The 17,293-nt window shown below is 41.2% G+C and overlaps 1 protein-coding gene across 3 annotated transcripts in view; it reads left to right on the top strand.

The window, feature by feature from the left end:
• POLD3 (polymerase (DNA-directed), delta 3, accessory subunit) overlaps positions 1-17,293 on the top strand; it is a 51,932-nt gene that overhangs the window by 9,612 nt on the left and 25,027 nt on the right. For all 3 annotated transcript variants that reach the window (XM_011942043.1, XM_011942041.1, XM_011942044.1), the window contains exons 3-5: positions 3,660-3,762; positions 10,416-10,455; positions 12,083-12,215. In XM_011942043.1, the coding sequence (XP_011797433.1) occupies positions 3,660-3,762; positions 10,416-10,455; positions 12,083-12,215 (276 nt within the window). The remainder of the gene's footprint in view (positions 1-3,659; positions 3,763-10,415; positions 10,456-12,082; positions 12,216-17,293) is intronic.

The raw sequence follows: 17,293 nt of genomic DNA, 5'->3' as shown, positions 1-17,293 counted from the left end.
TGCTCTTGTTGCCCAGGCTGGAGTGCAATGGCACAAGCCTGGCTCACTGCAACCTCTGCCTCCCAGGTTCAAGCAATTCTCCTGCTTCAGCCTCCTGAGTAGCTGGGATTACAGGCATGTACCACCACGCCTGGCTAATTTTGTATTTTTAATAGAGATAAGGTTTCTCTGTGTTGGTTAGGCTGGTCTCGAACTCTCGACCTCAGATGATCCGCCTGTCTTGGCCTCCCAAAGTGCTGGGATTACAGGTGTGAGCCACCGTGTCCGGCCGCAGGAATTCTTTTTTAAAATAAGAGTTTGCTTTGAATTTTCTGTTAATAATATAAGAGAGAAGAACTGGGGTCAATTTGGGGAGACAGGTACGTAGAGGACAATGACTGATGATATGGGCAGGACTATTAGTTGTGGATAAAAAATACTGCATTTGGCCAGCAAGCTTGAGAGCATCTTGGGCATGGTACCTGCCTATCACGTCTTCCTTTAGCATGGTCCAAACTAGCATCAACAAACCAAAATATTCATGGATCTGTTAGCTCATTTATTCTTCTAACACAATTGTTGTAATGGAAAGAAACATTAGAGGGCAAAGAGGAGGAATCAGCAAAAATCCTGACTAGGGCACATTTTTATACTCAAGGAGTTAACAGTCCAGAGCGGATGCCTCATATGTAAAATAAGTAGTTAGAATGCAGGGTGATAACGTGCTGTAATAATGGATATGGGATAAGATTTGTTAGAGCTTAGAAGGCAGAGGCTCATTGTCTAGGCATGATGGCTCACTCCTGTAATCCCAGCATTTTGGGAGGCCAAGGCAGGAGGATCGCTTGAGCCCAGGGGTTCGAGGCCAGGCTGGCAGAAGGAGGGGCATATACAAAGGAATAAAGGGAACTGTAGAATGTTTCGTAAGGATGAAGATAGTGTAGGTATGATGGGGAATGGTCAGAGATACAGGGCCCAGAACAAGAAGGGTTTTACCTGTCATTGCTAGAGATTTGAAGTTGATCCTTAGGGGATGAGAAGCTACTGAAAGCTTTGTTACACTTATTATTATTATTATGATTATTATTTTGTCTTTTTTACCCCCCCCTTTTTGTGGAGAACGGGGTCTCACTATATTGCCCAGGCAGGTCTCAAACTCCTGGGCTCAAGCTATCCTCCCGCCTCTGCCTCCCTGAGAGCTAGGATTACAAACGTGAGCCACCGTGCCTGGCGCTACTGAAAGATTTATAACAAGGAATTATATTTCAAGCAAGACTCTCTAGCAACTTTTTCAACATCAACAGTGACTAATAGGCATTGCGAATTTAATATGCCCCAAAACCTAACTCCTGACTTCTCCCCTCAACACCTGCTTTTCCTGCTTTTCCCCCATCTCGGTGAATTGCAGCTTGCTTCTTTGGGTTGCCTAGTGCAGTCATTTTTGACTCTTCTTTCTCTTACACCTCACCACGGTATATCAGCAAATCTTCTTGTTTCTCACTTTAAAATATACCCAGAATTCATCCACTAATTACTACCTGCACTGCTACTGCCCCAAACTGAGCCACCAATCATCTCTAGGCTGGGTTGTTGCAATAGCCTCCTAACTGGTCTCCTTGCTTCCTCCCTTGCTCCCCTACAGTATATCGTCCACATAACCTTCTCAGATCCCTCCAAAAGGTGAGATCATGTTACCTCTGCTCTCAACTTTCTAATGGCTTCTTAAAGTCCTATGGTAGCCACAAAGCCCTATGTGCCTGGCACTCTGCCCTCTCTCGCCTACTACTGTCCTTATTTCACTGCAGCACACTGGCCTCCTTTCTGTTCCTTGGATCTTGCCGACCTTCCTGCGTCAGAACCTTGGCATTTGTTGGACTGTCTGCCTAGAACATTGTTTCCCAAGATATCCACCTTGCTGGCTCCCTCCCTCTGTGCAGGGCTCTGCTAATGAGGCCTTCCCTAATCACCTTATATAAAATAGCAAAACTTCTCAGGCACCCTCTGTCCTCCTTACCTTACTTAATTTTGTTTCCATAAACTTACTGTCATCTGAGATTATATATGTTTATTGTGTGTCTCATTTCTAGAATGTAAGCTCTAAGAGCAGACTTGCTTTATTCACTATTCTGTCACTAAGGCATAGAACATAAAGTAATCACTCGGTGAAGTTTTGTTGACTGAATGACTTGATTTGCATTTTTTAAACTTCACTTTGGCAGCATCATGGATAATGAAGGTGAAGTGGGGAGGAGAAGAGGAATTGATACTTGGAATTGAAATAGTCTAGTCAAGAGATTTGGAGGGCACGGAGTCAAGAATTACTTGGGAAGGAGAGCTGATGAGACTTGGCAACTCACTGGATAGGAAGAAGTGAAGGATAATGACTCCCAGATTTCTGGCTTGGGTGGTTTGAGCAGATGATGTTATAGTCAGGGATGGATGAAATAAACCGAGGAAAATATGTAGTAGGGTGACCAGCCACCCTGGGTTTGCCCAGGATGGTCGGTTTTGTCACTGCAAGTTCCACATCCCAAGAAACCCCTCAGACCCAGGCAGACAGCAATGGTCAGTCACTCTAATACATAGAGTGAAAAGATAGCTGAAGGCAGAACACCAACAGTTAAGGAAAGGGAGGAGGTAGAGAAGTCTCTTCAGAAAGTGAAGCAGAAGCAGTGAGAGGGGTAGCAGGAGACTCAGTGGGTCATGGTTTTATGGAAGCTGAGAGAGCAGGCTCTTCAAGAAGAGGGCAAACAGCAATGTAGGTTGAGTTTCTCTGGGGATTTTTTAATTTCTAGCTGTGCTTGGCAGAAGTATATTACAGAGAGACTGTAAATGTTTCTCGAAATAAAAGACATGTTATGTCTCTTTGTTGTTTTTAAACTAGATTATTGAAGGGAGCCAACTTCTGATACTTGCTGGATCATAGGGTAAAAATGAATTTAGAGATTTTACTAAAAGCATTATTTCTGCATTTAGTATTTGGCTATCTCAGGTTAATGAATTATTCTGAATACTGGGCAATGTGAGTAAGCTGTTACATTCTGCAATTCTGAATCGGCATTAAATCTGAGTAATCTTAAAATTGGAATTTCAGAGCTGGACATTTGTGATCATATACTTAGTAGTTCTTAATGTTTTGGAGTAATTCACTCTTCAGAATCCATTGAAAACCCTCACACATCTCCTTCCAAAAAAGCACGTAAACATTTGCTGAAACTTTAGGGTTGGAGGGTTATAGGTGGCCATCTGAATCTCAGGTTAAAAGAATCACTAATCTAATATAACCCTCCTATTTGTACCTTGGGATATTAAGAGGCCTAGACAAATTAATTATCTTATCCAGAGCTTAGACAGTTACCAAACTACTTCTTGATTGAGTTTTCTATTTATTATGTATCATTGCCACTGTTTTAATGCAGGTTCAGTCCCTCTTGGTCTATTATTAATCTTATTTCAGTTAATATACTGATCACTGTGCCAGCTCCATACAAGTGGACTCTACTCCCCATGTCCTGTCTAAATCCTTTTTTTTAACTGACCATAGGCCAAGCAAAAATGCTACTGTTGAGAAAATTTGACGGACTACCAGATTTCATATATCTTTTAAGTCATTAATTAAGAGTTGATCATGTAAGAACTCTTACTGATGACTTACTTGTGGCTTCTTTTCTTTGGAATAGGATGCTGTATGATTATGTTGAAAGGAAACGAAAAGAAAATTCAGGAGCCCAACTGCATGTTACCTATTTGGTGTCTGGCAGTCTCATTCAGAATGGACATTCCGTAAGTTCTCAGAGCCTTGTAATGAGCTTAAATATGTTTGTGTTATGAAGAGTGTTATAACATAGTTTAGGGGAGAGAAAATAACCAAGATTCTGTGTTATAGTAGTTTTAAAGAGCTGTTTGATGGTGATGATTATTTTGGGTTTTTAGACTAAATCTAAAACTGAGAAGTTTGGGTAATATCTTGGCTGTGATGCAGAGACTGTATCATTATTATGCAATAAGATGTTAGGAGACTGCTTCTGTTATTCCCTATATCTCTTTTTCCCTCTTGAAGGTATATGGGGAATAATGGTGCTTAATTTTCCACCTGTTCAAATTTCGAATCACAAATACAAGTGTTCAAAAATTGTATTTTTTTTTTTTTGAGATGGAGTCTCGCTCTCTCGCCCGGGCTGGAGTGCAGTGGCCGGATCTCAGCTCACTGCAAGCTCCGCCTCCCGGGTTTACGCCATTCTCCTGCCTCAGCCTCCGGAGTAGCTGAGACTACAGGCGCCCGCCACCTCGCCCGGCTAGTTTTTTGTATTTTTTTAGTAGAGACGGGGTTTCACCATGTTAGCCAGGATGGTCTCGATCTCCTGACCTCGTGATCCGCCCGTCTCGGCCTCCCAAAGTGCTGGGATTACAGGCTTGAGCCACCGCGCCTGGGCAAAAATTGTAATTTCTTTAACTGAACTTCATTTTAATTTTGAGCATTCATTTGGGTAGGCTTACGTCTAAGTGCCTGAAGGGTAAGGGTTTTTGGCAGGAGCATGGCTAATGCAGTGCATAGGCTGGGAACATTTTATTCTCCTTCCTCTTCTTTTTGTAGTCCCACCTGGTATCTGGTCATCTGGCAACACAGGTGACTGCTGGATTTCATCATCCTAACTGTAAAGCTTTCTCAGATCTGCTTGATTTTTTTCTTAGCTATTTTCATGTCCCTCTCAGGGGCACAGGGATCATTCTGTTACTCCCATGCCTTGGTGGGTACCAGAAGCTCTGCTAAGATGTCTTGTTCCCTCTCCTGCACCAAACTGGGCCTTGGGAACTTTAATAATTCCCCCTCTTTGGCATCCTCCCAAAAGTAAGACATACCTCCTCTGTTCTCACTTCCTCAGACTTCCTGTCTGAAGGTTCTTTTGGGCATAAAAAGCCCCATGGGACTTTGCCCAAAGGTCAGGTGGCCCCTTCTCAAAGATCCACTACGTTTTCCTCTTTCCTTTGATTTTCCCTCAGAATCATAAGTTCAGAGCCCTGATGTGTCAAAATATTGACTGGATTTGTTTTTTAGCAATTGAGTCTCAAGCATGTGAGATTTAAAACTGAAATGTCAGGCTGGATACAGTGCCTCGCTCCTGTAATCCCAGCCCTTTGGGAAGCTGGGTTGGGAGAATCACTTGAGCCCAGGAGTTCGAGACCAGCCTGGGCAACCTAGCGAAACCCCATCTCTACAAAAAATACAAAAACGGGCATGGTGGCATGCGCCTGTAGTCCTGGCTGCTCAGGAGGCTGAAGTGGGAAGGATCACTTGAGCCCATAAGGTCAAGGCTGCAGTGAGTTGTGATTGCACCACTGTACTCCAGCTTGGGTGATATAAAATAAAACTGGAATGTCAGTTTAGTAATTTACAAGGAGTAACAAAACTGCTAGAAGGATCAGATCCTGAATACTCTCTAGCCAACATATTCTTTTCTTGTTTGAAAGCTATTTGGCAAGCCAAATGATAACCAAGATATTTGCAAGTGTAAAATAAGATGTCATTTATATCTCTGAAGCAAAGTTAAACAGACGTGACTCATTTACTTTCATAGATAAACCTGCCTCCAGAGTTCTGCCACTCTAGAGCTCTTGAATGGATACTGTCAAAGATTATAGCTGATTGTCATATTTTCTTCTGTTTACAGGGTCAACTAACCTTCTGTCTCTTTCTTTAGTTATGTCAGAACCCTCAATCTAGTCATATTCAAGCCTTTACTTGGGAATCTTTATATTTCTTTAAAGCAGTGATTTTTATTCTTTTTTTGGTCACTGAGAATCTGAAAGAAAAATGCATATGTTGACATTCATAAAATTTTGAGTTCATGGATCTTCTGGAATAGGATCCATGTTTTAAGTTAATAATTTATGTTTTAAGATAATATAGATTTTTACTCAAACTGACCCATTATAACAGGGGCTCTTAATTTAGGATTCTTGGACAGTCTTCATGGTTGGTCTTCAGAGTCCAGAGTTTTCTTGGATGACACTGAAAGTGTTCAAATTGTGTTCCTCAGTGCATATTTCTGAGACCATTTTTCAAAATGATGTATAACCTATAATCAGTTAAAAACTTCTAAGCCATGGCTTGCTTATAAAAAGGTTTTCTGTTTCTAAATATAAGATGGCATTTAAATTCTGCCTATCTTTTTTTAGCAAGAGAATGCTTTTTCAAACAAAATCTTAATCAGAGTTCTATATGTAAAATTTATTAAGAGTGTGGTTGAAGTGGTTGTGAGGATTTTGGAGCCCTGGACTTGCCCTCCCAATAGCCTCACTGGGAAGCTCTGTGGAGCCCTGTGGAATTAACTGACCAAATGTGGATGCTTACCTATGCTTTTTTTCCCTTAAAGGGAATCCTAAGGAAAGGCAAATTCTTAAGCATTATGTCAGGTTTTGTTCTTTTAATTCTTCTATTAATAATTTCCTTTTTAAGTTTTTAGTGCTTCTAGAAAGAAAAAAAGACATTACATGGCTTTGTATGGAATTTTTAATCATTTTTATTTTTATTTATTTATTTATTTATTTATTTATTTATTTTTTTTTTTGAGACGGAGTCTCGCTCTGTCGCCCAGGCTGGAGTGCAGTGGCCAGATCTCAGCTCACTGCAAGCTCCGCCTCCCGGGTTCACGCCATTCTCCTGCCTCAGCCTCCGGAGTAGCTGGGACTACAGGCGCCCGCCACCTCGCCCGGCTAGTTTTTTGTATTTTTTAGTAGAGACGGGGTTTCACCGTGTTAGCCAGGATGGTCTCGATCTCCTGACCTCGTGATCCGCCCGTCTCGGCCTCCCAAAGTGCTGGGATTACAGGCTTGAGCCACCGCGCCCGGCCTATTTATTTATTTTTTTGAGACAGGGTCTCACTTTGTCACCCAGGCTATAGTGCAGTGGCAGAATCTCGGTTCACTGTAGCCTCAATCTCCTGGGTTTAAGCCATCTTCCTGCCTCAACCCCCCAAGTAGCTGGGATTACAGGTGCTCACCACCATGCCCAGCTAATTTTTGTATTTTTTGTAGGGATGGGGTTTTGTCATGTTGCCCAGGCTGGTCTCGAACTTCTAAGCTCAAGTCATCTGCCCTTCTCGGCCTTTCAGAGTGCTAGGATTACAGAAGTGAGCCACTGTGCCTGACCTGGATTTTTTTAAATGTAAATAATTTTTGTTTTTCCAATGATTATTATAAAAAATGTTTAAAAATACATAGAACATGAAAGCTTCCTTCAAATCTCATTCCAGAGATTCTTCCAGAGGATTATTTGAAAATTTCAAGGAAATGTTTGGCTGGTTCTTTTTGTAATATGAAGAACTGTCAACCTGATCTATGCTTTATGGGTTCCCTATTAGCTTTTCATCTGATGATTTTAGCTGAGATTAGTTTTAATCATTGCCTAAATCATTAATTCACTAAAGGTTACAAAATGGTGATGTTTTGCCTTGAACTCCTGGGCCCAAGCGATCCCCTTGCCTCAGCCTCCTGAGTAGCTAGGACTGCAGACATGTACCACCATGCCTGGCTAATTTTTTATTTTTATTTTTGTTAGAGACGAGGTCTCACTATGTTGCCCTGGCTGGTTTTTTTGTTGTTGTTGTTTTTGGGATGGAGTCTTGCTCTGTCGCCCAGACTGGAGTGCAGTGGCATGATCTCGGCTCACTGCAAGCTCTGCCTCCTGGGTTCACGCCATTCTCCTGCCTCAGGCTCCTGAGTAGCTGGGACTACAGGTGCCCGCCACCACGCCCGGCTAATTTTTTTGTATTTTAATAGAAATGGGGTTTCACTGTGTTAGCCAGGATGGTCTCGATCTCCTGACCTCATGATCCACCCGCCTCGGCCTCCCAAAGTGTTGCGATTACAGGTGTGAGCCACTGCACCTGGCCGACTGGTCTTAAACTTCTGGGCTCAAATGATCCTCATGCTTCTGCCTCCCTAAGTGCTGGGATTTACAGCCATGAACCACGACACCTGGCCTTTCTGTTGTTTTAGCCGTAATTTTTCTATGAAGAATTTTCTCTCATCAGCTAGCCATGTTTTCCCTGTTCTGCTAAGAACAGGGGGCTTACCCCCTCCAGGACTCTGGGTTTGTGGATGCTCCCTAACTCCCATGTCCACTTTAATAGGAACCCATTGAATCAGAGCTCTACTCTGGTCTGCATTGTTTTAGCACCAGCTGGCATTTCCATTCTGTTGTTTTTACGTACTTTCAGTATCCCCTGAGGCAGTATATAGCCACACTGACCTGTCTGGTCTATTCAGATCTTCTCATGAGGTGCGATTTACTGTTTTTAGGGCTCTTTACTGCAAAGCTGCATAGGTTTTGAGTGATTCATTCCTAATGGTCTGTACTTTTTATAATCTCTGTAATTTTTAGTGTGCAGTTTTACAGAACATGACTTTTTTGTTCCCTTGAATAAACCAGTGAAAATGACATTTTTAGGACTGCCTGTTTTAAGAGAAAACACATTATGGGAACATTAATAATCCCAGCTCAAACTTACGGTTACACTTTTTAAAATACTTATTTGATGTTTAGATTGCTCTTTTTTTTATGTTGTGAATTTTGGTGGTTCTGAACATTAACAAAAATATCTATTTGCTTTACACAAATATACAAGGTTTCAAAAAGCAAAACCAGTATTATTACCAACAATTTGGTTACTGAAAATAAGATTTCTTTGCAGTTCTTTGTCTGTAGGATATGTCCTGCTAAGGATGCACAGTCATCCTGTATTTTAGAATCACTTGAAATAATTCCTCACTCTACTGAAGCCACCAATTCAGTATCTAGTTAAATTCAATTTTTTTTTTTCTGTTTTGCTTTCAATTCATAGGTTCCCTCCTTTCCCTTACAGGTAACTGTTACGTTGGGTTTGCCCTCTCCTTCTTTTTTTTTTTTAGATGGAATTTTACTCTGTCGCCCAGGAGTTGGAGTGCAGTGGCACGATCTCGGCTCACTGCACCCTCCGCCTCCCGGGTTTAAGCAATTCTCCTCCTCAGTCTTCCAAGTAGCTGGTGATTACAGGCACCCACCACCATGCTCGGCTAATATTTTTTTGTATTTTAGTAGAGACGGGGCTTCGCCATCTTGGCCAGGCTGATCTTGAACTCCTGACCTCGAGATCCACCCACCTCGAACTCCCAAAGTGCTGGGATTACAGGCATGAGCCATTGCGCCTGGCCTGTTGCATATATTTTTAATATAAGAAAATATATATTAATTTTGCCTCTCTTTCTTAGATAAATGTTTTCATACGTGCAACCTATTTTGCACTCTGGTTTTTTTTACATAACAGTAGATTCAGAGCATCACTCCACAGCAGTTATAGAAATATTCCTCATTATTATAGCCACATAGTGCCACATTGATAGATATACCTTAGCTTATTCAGCAATCCTTTATTGGTAGTTGTTATTTACGATCTTTGGCTATTACGGATATTAATAGTGCTGTAGTGAATAGCTTAGTGTATATGTGTTTTGTATATTTTTGCTAGTGTGTTTTAGGGTTACATTCCTAGAGTAGGATTGCTCGGTCAAAGGGTGAGTGCATGTGTACTTTTGTTGGATATTGCCAAATATCACTCTGTTTCTTGTTCCCACCAACAATGTATGAAAGTGCCTGTTTCCGTACAGTATATGTTATCATATGTTTTAGGGATATTTATATTTCTTTTTCTGTGAACTGTCTGTTCCTACCATTTGCCCATTTTTTTTTTCTTTTTTGAGACGGAGTCTTACTCTATCACCAGGCTGGAGTGCAGTGGCACAATCTCAGCTCACTGCAACCTCCGCCTCCCAGGTTCAAGTGATTCTTCTGCCTCACCCTCCTGAGTAGCTGGGATTACAGGCGCCTGCCACCACACCCAGCTAATTTTTGTATTTTTAGTAGAGACAGGGTCTCACTATGTTGGCCAGGGTGGTCTTAAACTCCTGACATCAGGTGATCCACCCACTTCAGCCTCCCAAAGTGCTGGGATTACAGGTATGAGCCACCGCACCCGGCCTCATTTTTTACATTTAAATCTCTGATCCATTTAGAATTTATTTTGGTATATGGTATGAGGAACGGATCCAATTTTTATGTGGCTCCATGTGATTATGCGGTAATTCTTATTAAATCACTCACTAAAAAGCCTTTGCTCACAGTGATTTGCGATGCTTTATTTTTTTAATTGTAGTACTGAAACCTGTACTAGATCACTTTTCTTAACTTTATTGAGAAGTTTTAAGATAAGCAAATTATTTTTTTCCTGAAAGTAAGCAAATTAAAAGTGAGTCTGACTTTATTAAATTATAACATGTATTTTAAGGAGTGCCTGGTGTTTTCCTAATTTCACATCCAAGCACAGTTGAATTACTGGGGCAAGGAAACTAAAATTGCAGATTCTTACATTAAGCACTAATAAAGCGTTGTTTTCTTACAGTGCCACAAGGTTGCAGTAGTGAGAGAAGATAAATTGGAAGGTAAGTGTTTTAGTGACTTAGCAAGTTTTCCTCTTATGGCATCAATGTAGGTGCAATAAAAAATCTGCCTCTAACATCTGCATATATTTAGCTATTTAACTGAATAGCCCAATAGTCATTTTATTAGTAGTTTTTGAAGCATGTTAAAATATGATACTACATCTGCCTAACTTCCCATTTTTAGGGCCAATAGCTGCTGACATTTATAAAGCACTTTTATCACAGAATTTCAAAACTCGTGACACATGCAGAAACTGTTATGAATACCATATGAGCTACCTCATCAACTGTAAAAAGACAGTGGCAGTTTTTTTAGGAAGCAAGTTAAAGAATGCTTTTCTGGAAGTCAGAAAGACTTCTAAATTAAATTTGTCTCAGTCTTTCAAGACTATTAGTGCTACCATTCGATTGTTTAAAAACCCAATTCAAAGGAATTTAATAACAGTCAGGGTCCTCCTGATCTTGGACCTATATCTCAAGACAAAACCTGTACTGTTGTACTTTGTATATAAAGGCTCCTTGGCCTGCAGGCCCCATTTCACAGATTGGGACTGAGGAGGGTGGAGGGCAGCCATGTCAGGGACACAAAACATACGTGTATTTTAAAAAGAAAGAGCTCCTGCCTGTGAGGGTAGGATGGGGGTATTTTACCAAATTTAACTCTGAAGTATTCAGAGTGGTGGATTTGTCTACTTTTTACTTTCTGAATTCCCACAGTGGTAAGCAAAGCAAAATTTCTTTTCTTTTCTTTTCTTTTTTTGAGACGGAGTCTCGCTCTGTCGCCCAGATTGGAGTGCAGTGGCCAGATCTCAGCTCACTGCAAGCTCCGCCTCCCGGATTTAAGCCATTCTCCTGCCTCAGCCTCCTGAGTAGCTGGGACTACAGGCGCCCGCCACCGCGCCCGGCTAGTTTTTTGTATTTTTTAGTAGAGACGGGGTTTCACCATGTTAGCCAGGATGGTCTCGATCTCCCGACCTCGTGATCCGCCCATCTCGGCCTCCCAAAGTGCTGGGATTACAGGCTTGAGCCACCGCGCCCGGCAGCAAAATTTCTTTATTGTATAGATAGGTAATGATTATCTACTATGTACCAAGCTCTATACTAGGAACTGGGGACATGGAACAAGTTAGCTGCAATCCTTTCCTTCACGGAACCTAACATTTGTTCTTGTGGTGTTCTTTTGTGTTTCTCCTCCATAGGCTTATCTAGTTTGTAGTGTTTTTATTATAGAGTTGCTTTCTCTAAACTAAAATTGAAATATATAAATGATATTCTCAGATAGAAATTACTTAGTCCTCTTTAATTATATGCTATAGTGTAAGGCTCTTTTCTGACCGAAAGAAAAAGATCATCGTAGTCATCATCAATCATTAATATTTACTGAGTGTCCACTGCATGACTGATACCCTCACAGGTGCTCTACTTAGAAATGACTCACCACCACCTCCCTTGTCATAATGTCCCCATTGCAGACAGAAGGGTTGATGTTTTACTGTATATGTGGCCTTTTAGAGTTTTTTGGACCACCGCAGATTACAAATGCTTTAATGCAGAAGGGTTTCTTGTTAAAGTCCCTTATGCAATGAAGTTTGTGTATTAACAGACTGCTTTTCCTGTTGACTTGTAGCAGTGAAGTCCAAGCTAGCTGTGACTGCCAGCATCCATGTGTACAGCATCCAGAAAGCCATGCTAAAGGACAGTGGGCCTCTGTTCAATACTGACTATGACATCCTTAAAAGCAACTTGCAGAACTGCAGCAAGTAAGCTTCTTAATGTTCCTTGTGGGCTTCTTTACGAATTGATTTTGTAAGATGTTTACACAGTGGCTGCCTCTTAAGAGTGAATGCCAAGTCTAGTAAAACCCCATTTATCTTGCAATAAGACACATGCCTGGTTTTATTAGTACATCATAAGGTGAAAAATAGCAGCCACAACCCATATTGAAAACCCCAGTGGACTCCCCATAAATCTATTTCTCATGTATTTATCCTGTCACTGCCACCAGAAATGTTTGTCGTGCCCTTTCTAACTCCCTTACCCAGTCTCTGCTTGTCTAAATCCTACCCATCCTTCAACTAGTTCAAATGTTGTCCTTAAAAAAATAATTCCTAATTTGATACCCCTCTACTTTTTATCCAAAAGCAACTTTTTCTTGAGCTTCCATACCAGGATCAGGTTTTTAAAATCTTTTGTATCCTTAACAGCACAAGGAGATAATGGGCTATAATGCATGTACAGTTTGGAAATTGGTGGTCACAGGCTTGAGTTGTGGCTTTGCTGCTTAGTAGCCCGGTGGCATTGGACGAATTACTTAAACTCTTTGAGCTTTGGTTTCTTTGCCTTTAAATTTGATGTAATAATGTCTACTTCATGGGGTTGTATTGAGAATTCAGATCAGTTCCTCAGATATATATTGAACACCTACTGCTGTGACAGGTACTGAGCAAAATCATTTGAATTCATTCAGCAAATATCTCATGATACCTATGACATACCATACAGTATAGAGTGAATGTGCCCACGTACCTTTTCATGTAACTGATGGGAGACAGGAGTTATGATACAGTGTAAGAGTGCTGTAATAGGAGGAATATTGAGGGAAGATGTTGGCAGGGGCACTTATCTCCCACTTTTGGGTGGATAGAGTCAGGGGACAAGACAGTTATGACTTATGACACTGAAGGTTATGACATCTCACTTGAGGCCTGAAGGCCCAGTAGAAATAGCCAAGTAAAGGAGAAATGAGAGACTAAGGACAGAGCTAAGAGAGAAAACATGCTTGTGCAGAACCACGATCGTTTTCTGTGGCTGCAACTTAGAGTGAAAGGTAGGAAATGATTAGATAGAAGACTAAAGAGGCCAAGCAGGAATTCCATTATGCTTTGACTAGTAGGATAAAAATTTAGACTCTATTCTGAGAGCACTGGGGAGCCACTGAAAATAAATATTTAAGTAGATAGTGTGAAATTATCAAAATTGCATTTTAGAAAGATTGCTCTGGCTGCAGTATTGAAGATCAGAAGAGAATAATCTGGAGGCAAGGCTATCAGGGAGGAGAAATGTGGCAGTGATCCAGGTGGATGTGACAGTTTTCTGATGTAAAGTTGTGCTGTTGGGGATGGAGAGGTGTGAAGGTTAATGAGTCATGACCATCAAAAAACCTTGACGTGGCTGGGCGCGGTGGCTAATGCCTGTAATCCCAGCACTTTGGGAGGCCGAGGCTGGTGGATCACGAGGTCAGATCGAGACCATCCTGGCTAACACGGTGAAACCCTATCTCTTCTAAAAATACAAAAAATTAGCCGGGCGTGGTGGCAGGCACCTGTAGTCCCAGCTACCCGGGAGGCTGAGGCAGGAGAATGGCATGAACCTGGGAGGCGGAGCTTGCAGTGAGCCGAGATCGCTCCACTGCACTCCAGCCTGGGCGACAGAGCGAGACTCCGTCTCAAAAAAAATAAAAATAAAAAACAACCTCAATGTATGGTAGTGGTCAGGGACAAGGTGTGTGGGGGTAGGGGATGGGGGAAGACAGCCTTTCTTGGTATTAAAAGTTTGATACCCATGCTTCTGGCTGGGGCAGCTGAGTACTAAGAAGGGGAATATAACAGGAGGAGCAGGCTTTAGGAGAGATAGAAAAATGACAAATTGGGTTTTAGAGATGTTGAGTTTGAGAAGCCTGTGAGAAATCCAAGTGAGGATGTCCATCGCAAAAGATAGGTGAATCTAGAGCTAAGGAGAGAAATCTGGGTTAAAGAGAGATTTTTGGAATCAGAAAGAATAGTAACTGGGCCATAGTAGTAGATAGTTATGCAGAGAGAATGTATAGAATGAAAGAAGGGCAGAAAGTAAAACTCTAGGCCAAATTACTAGCTGTGTGACCTTGGGCAAATTTTTTAACTTCTCGGTGCCTCAATTTTCTTGTCAGTAAAGCTGATAATAGTACCAGCCAAATAGGGTTGTAGAGGATTAAATGGACTATTACGTGTTAAGCACTTAGAATAGCACTTGGCACATAGTAAGCACTATTTAATGATAGCTGCTTTTCAAGGAAAGAACAGGAAAAGGGAGGCTCAAGAGGGAGCCATCAGAGATAAGAGTATATGGGGTTTCAGCCCCTAAGGAAAGAGATTCAAGTAGGAGGAACCAGTCAACAATGTTAAACGTTGCTGAGAAGCCAAGTAAGTTAGAAAGTGAAAATTATCCACGGAATTTAGTGATAGCCTTGGTAAGAGCATTTTCAGTGAAGTGACCAGATTCTGGTGAGCTAAGTAAATGGGAACACAGGAAGTGAGACAGCAAATATAGACAGCTCTTTCCAGGAGATTTGACTGCAAAGCAGAAAAGAGGGTGGTAGCTAAGGAGGGATTGAGATGGGAAGGATATATACATTTCTAAAGTTGAGAATGACTTGAACTTGGATTGTTAGGAGGGTGCTATAGAGAAGAAAAGGCTGAAAATCCTGGGGAGGTAGGATGACTGATAAAGATGGGTCCTCAGGGAGAGAGACAGACAGAATTGCCATAGTTTCTGTAAGTTCCATGAGAATAGGGAGCGTGTCTCAGTTGTTAACTATATACCCGAAATAGTGCCTGGCACACTAATAAGTAGTTATTGAGTGAATTAGTGATAGACATTAGTTCTTTTTTTTCTTTAGCTCAAAACCTTGAGCATAATAGGCATACAAATATTTATTAAATAAACAAATATATAGCCAAAGAGTAATAATTTACAAGTCTCTTGTCTTTTAGGGAAGGATTTCAAGAAAATATTAACACCCTGATAAGTTTATTTGAAATATATTACTAGATTTCAAAAAATTTTTAAATCTAGTTGGGTATTCCAGGCTCTAAAAATCAGTTCCTTTGTTGTATCTAGCAAGTAAGCAAACAAGAATAAAAGTGACGCAAAAATTCAAAATGAAATCTGCCAAGGCCCACTAAAATAAACATGGCAAGTAGAAATGTGGTGATAGGAAGCACTTCAGTGAAACTTTACCTAATTACTTAAAGTATCCTCAGTAGAAAAGTGAATTTATCTCCAACAAATGAGTTTGTATTTGGTCCTGAGAATTATGGGCCAACTGAGATCTAACTCATGATTTTGTGTGTTTTAAGTGCTGTGACATGAAGAAAGTTGAAATTTTATTATGGGCCAACTGAGATCTAACTCCTGATTTCGTGTGTTTTAAGTGCCGTGACATGAAGAAAGATGAAATTTTAGGATTGACCAGAGATCTCTTGTCATCAGACATACTCTCAGCCTAACTTGGTCTCTTCCTCATTGCCAGTTCCTGGTCCTGACCCTAAGGTGTGGAATTCAGACCAGAAGGAGAAAGAGTTGTTTCAATGCCAACTTCAGACGTTGACAGTGAAATAAAACATTCCTTTTCCTTGTATATGGAAGTATTGCAAGGCCAGAGAGGAAGAGCAGTGGGTGAAAGCAAATGACTTCCATCTGTTCTTAACTCGGATGCACAAAAGATGTGTGTAAATACAGAGTTTTCTGATGAAGACCATAATAAATCAGTGGAAGATTTTTGGAGATTTGACTCTAGCTTTGGGGCTGCCCAGTTTAAAGTTACTTCTGAGATGAAATGATGTATCAGGGATTTTCTTTTTTTTTTTTCATTAGACCAGGTATTCTAGCAGTTAATCTTGAAGTTGTACCTGGTTGATCTTTAAGATAATTGCTATCACCACATAGTTTAGAAATCTCCCACCCCAAGTTGAAGGTAATACACTAAAGAAGGGAGAGAAACCAGAAGCCTCACTTTCATTCACTTAGTCATTCTTTCAACATGTTGTTTCTAGCACTTTTCTGTGCCAGGTCTTGAGCTGGGTGCCTGAAATAAAAAAGATAAATAAGACTTCAAGGAGGTCTTACGTATGCTCAATAAGCAAGACTGGGAAAAATAAAATATTTTTCTTTGTTAGAAAAAGCTGGGGAACTTTGCTTTTTCTAACAAAGAAAATAATCCTGTGAGAAGGCTAAATCAATTACCCGTTCACAATGTGGAATGTTACGTTATGGATTTGTGTGAAACAGCACTTCTATAATGATTAGAGAAGAGATGTATGTTCCCTTTAATATGCCACGCAAGCTGTTCCACCAATTTTCTTCTCTTGGTCTTGGGCGTACTTACTTGTCTGGTGCCGTTAGTATTATTAGAAATTATTAACAAATGGCTGTAAAGGACTATAGGTTATAGGAGCCAGTGGCTCTGCTCCCAGCTTCTCCTATTTTTCTTTTTTTTGTTTTTTGTTTTGAGACAGAGTCTCACTCTGTCACCCAGGCTGGAGTGCAGTGGTGTGATCTTCACTGTAACCTCTGCCTCCCGGGTTCAAGCAATTCTCCTGCCTCAGCCTCCTGAGTAGCTGGGATTACAGGCACGTGCCACCACGCCCAGCTAACTTTTGTATTTTCGGTAGAGACAAGGTTTCACCGTGTGCCAGGCTGGTCTTGAACTCCTGACCTCATGATCCATCTGCCTCGGCCTCCCAAAATGTTGGGATTACAGGCGTGAGCCACCATACCCAGCCTTTTCCTTGTTTTAAAGCATGATTTGTTTATTTATTTTGAGACAGCATCTCACTCAGTTCCCTAGGCTGGAGTTGAGTGATGAACTTACAGCTCAGCGCAACCTGGACCTCCTGAATTCAGGTGATCCTCCTACCTTGGCCTCCCGAGTAATCAGGGCTATAGGCATGTGCCACCACACCCAACTAATTTTTGTGTTTTTTATAGAGACAAAGTTTCACCATGTTGCCCAGGCTGGTCTTAAATTCCTAGACTTAAGCGATGCGCCCACCTCAGGTTCCCAAACCGCTGGGATTACAAG

Source organism: Colobus angolensis, unplaced genomic scaffold (genome assembly GCF_000951035.1).
Source record: "Colobus angolensis palliatus isolate OR3802 unplaced genomic scaffold, Cang.pa_1.0 Scaffold205, whole genome shotgun sequence".
Taxonomy (NCBI): Eukaryota; Metazoa; Chordata; class Mammalia; order Primates; family Cercopithecidae; genus Colobus; species Colobus angolensis.
This window is presented reverse-complemented; position numbering and strand designations above follow the sequence as displayed.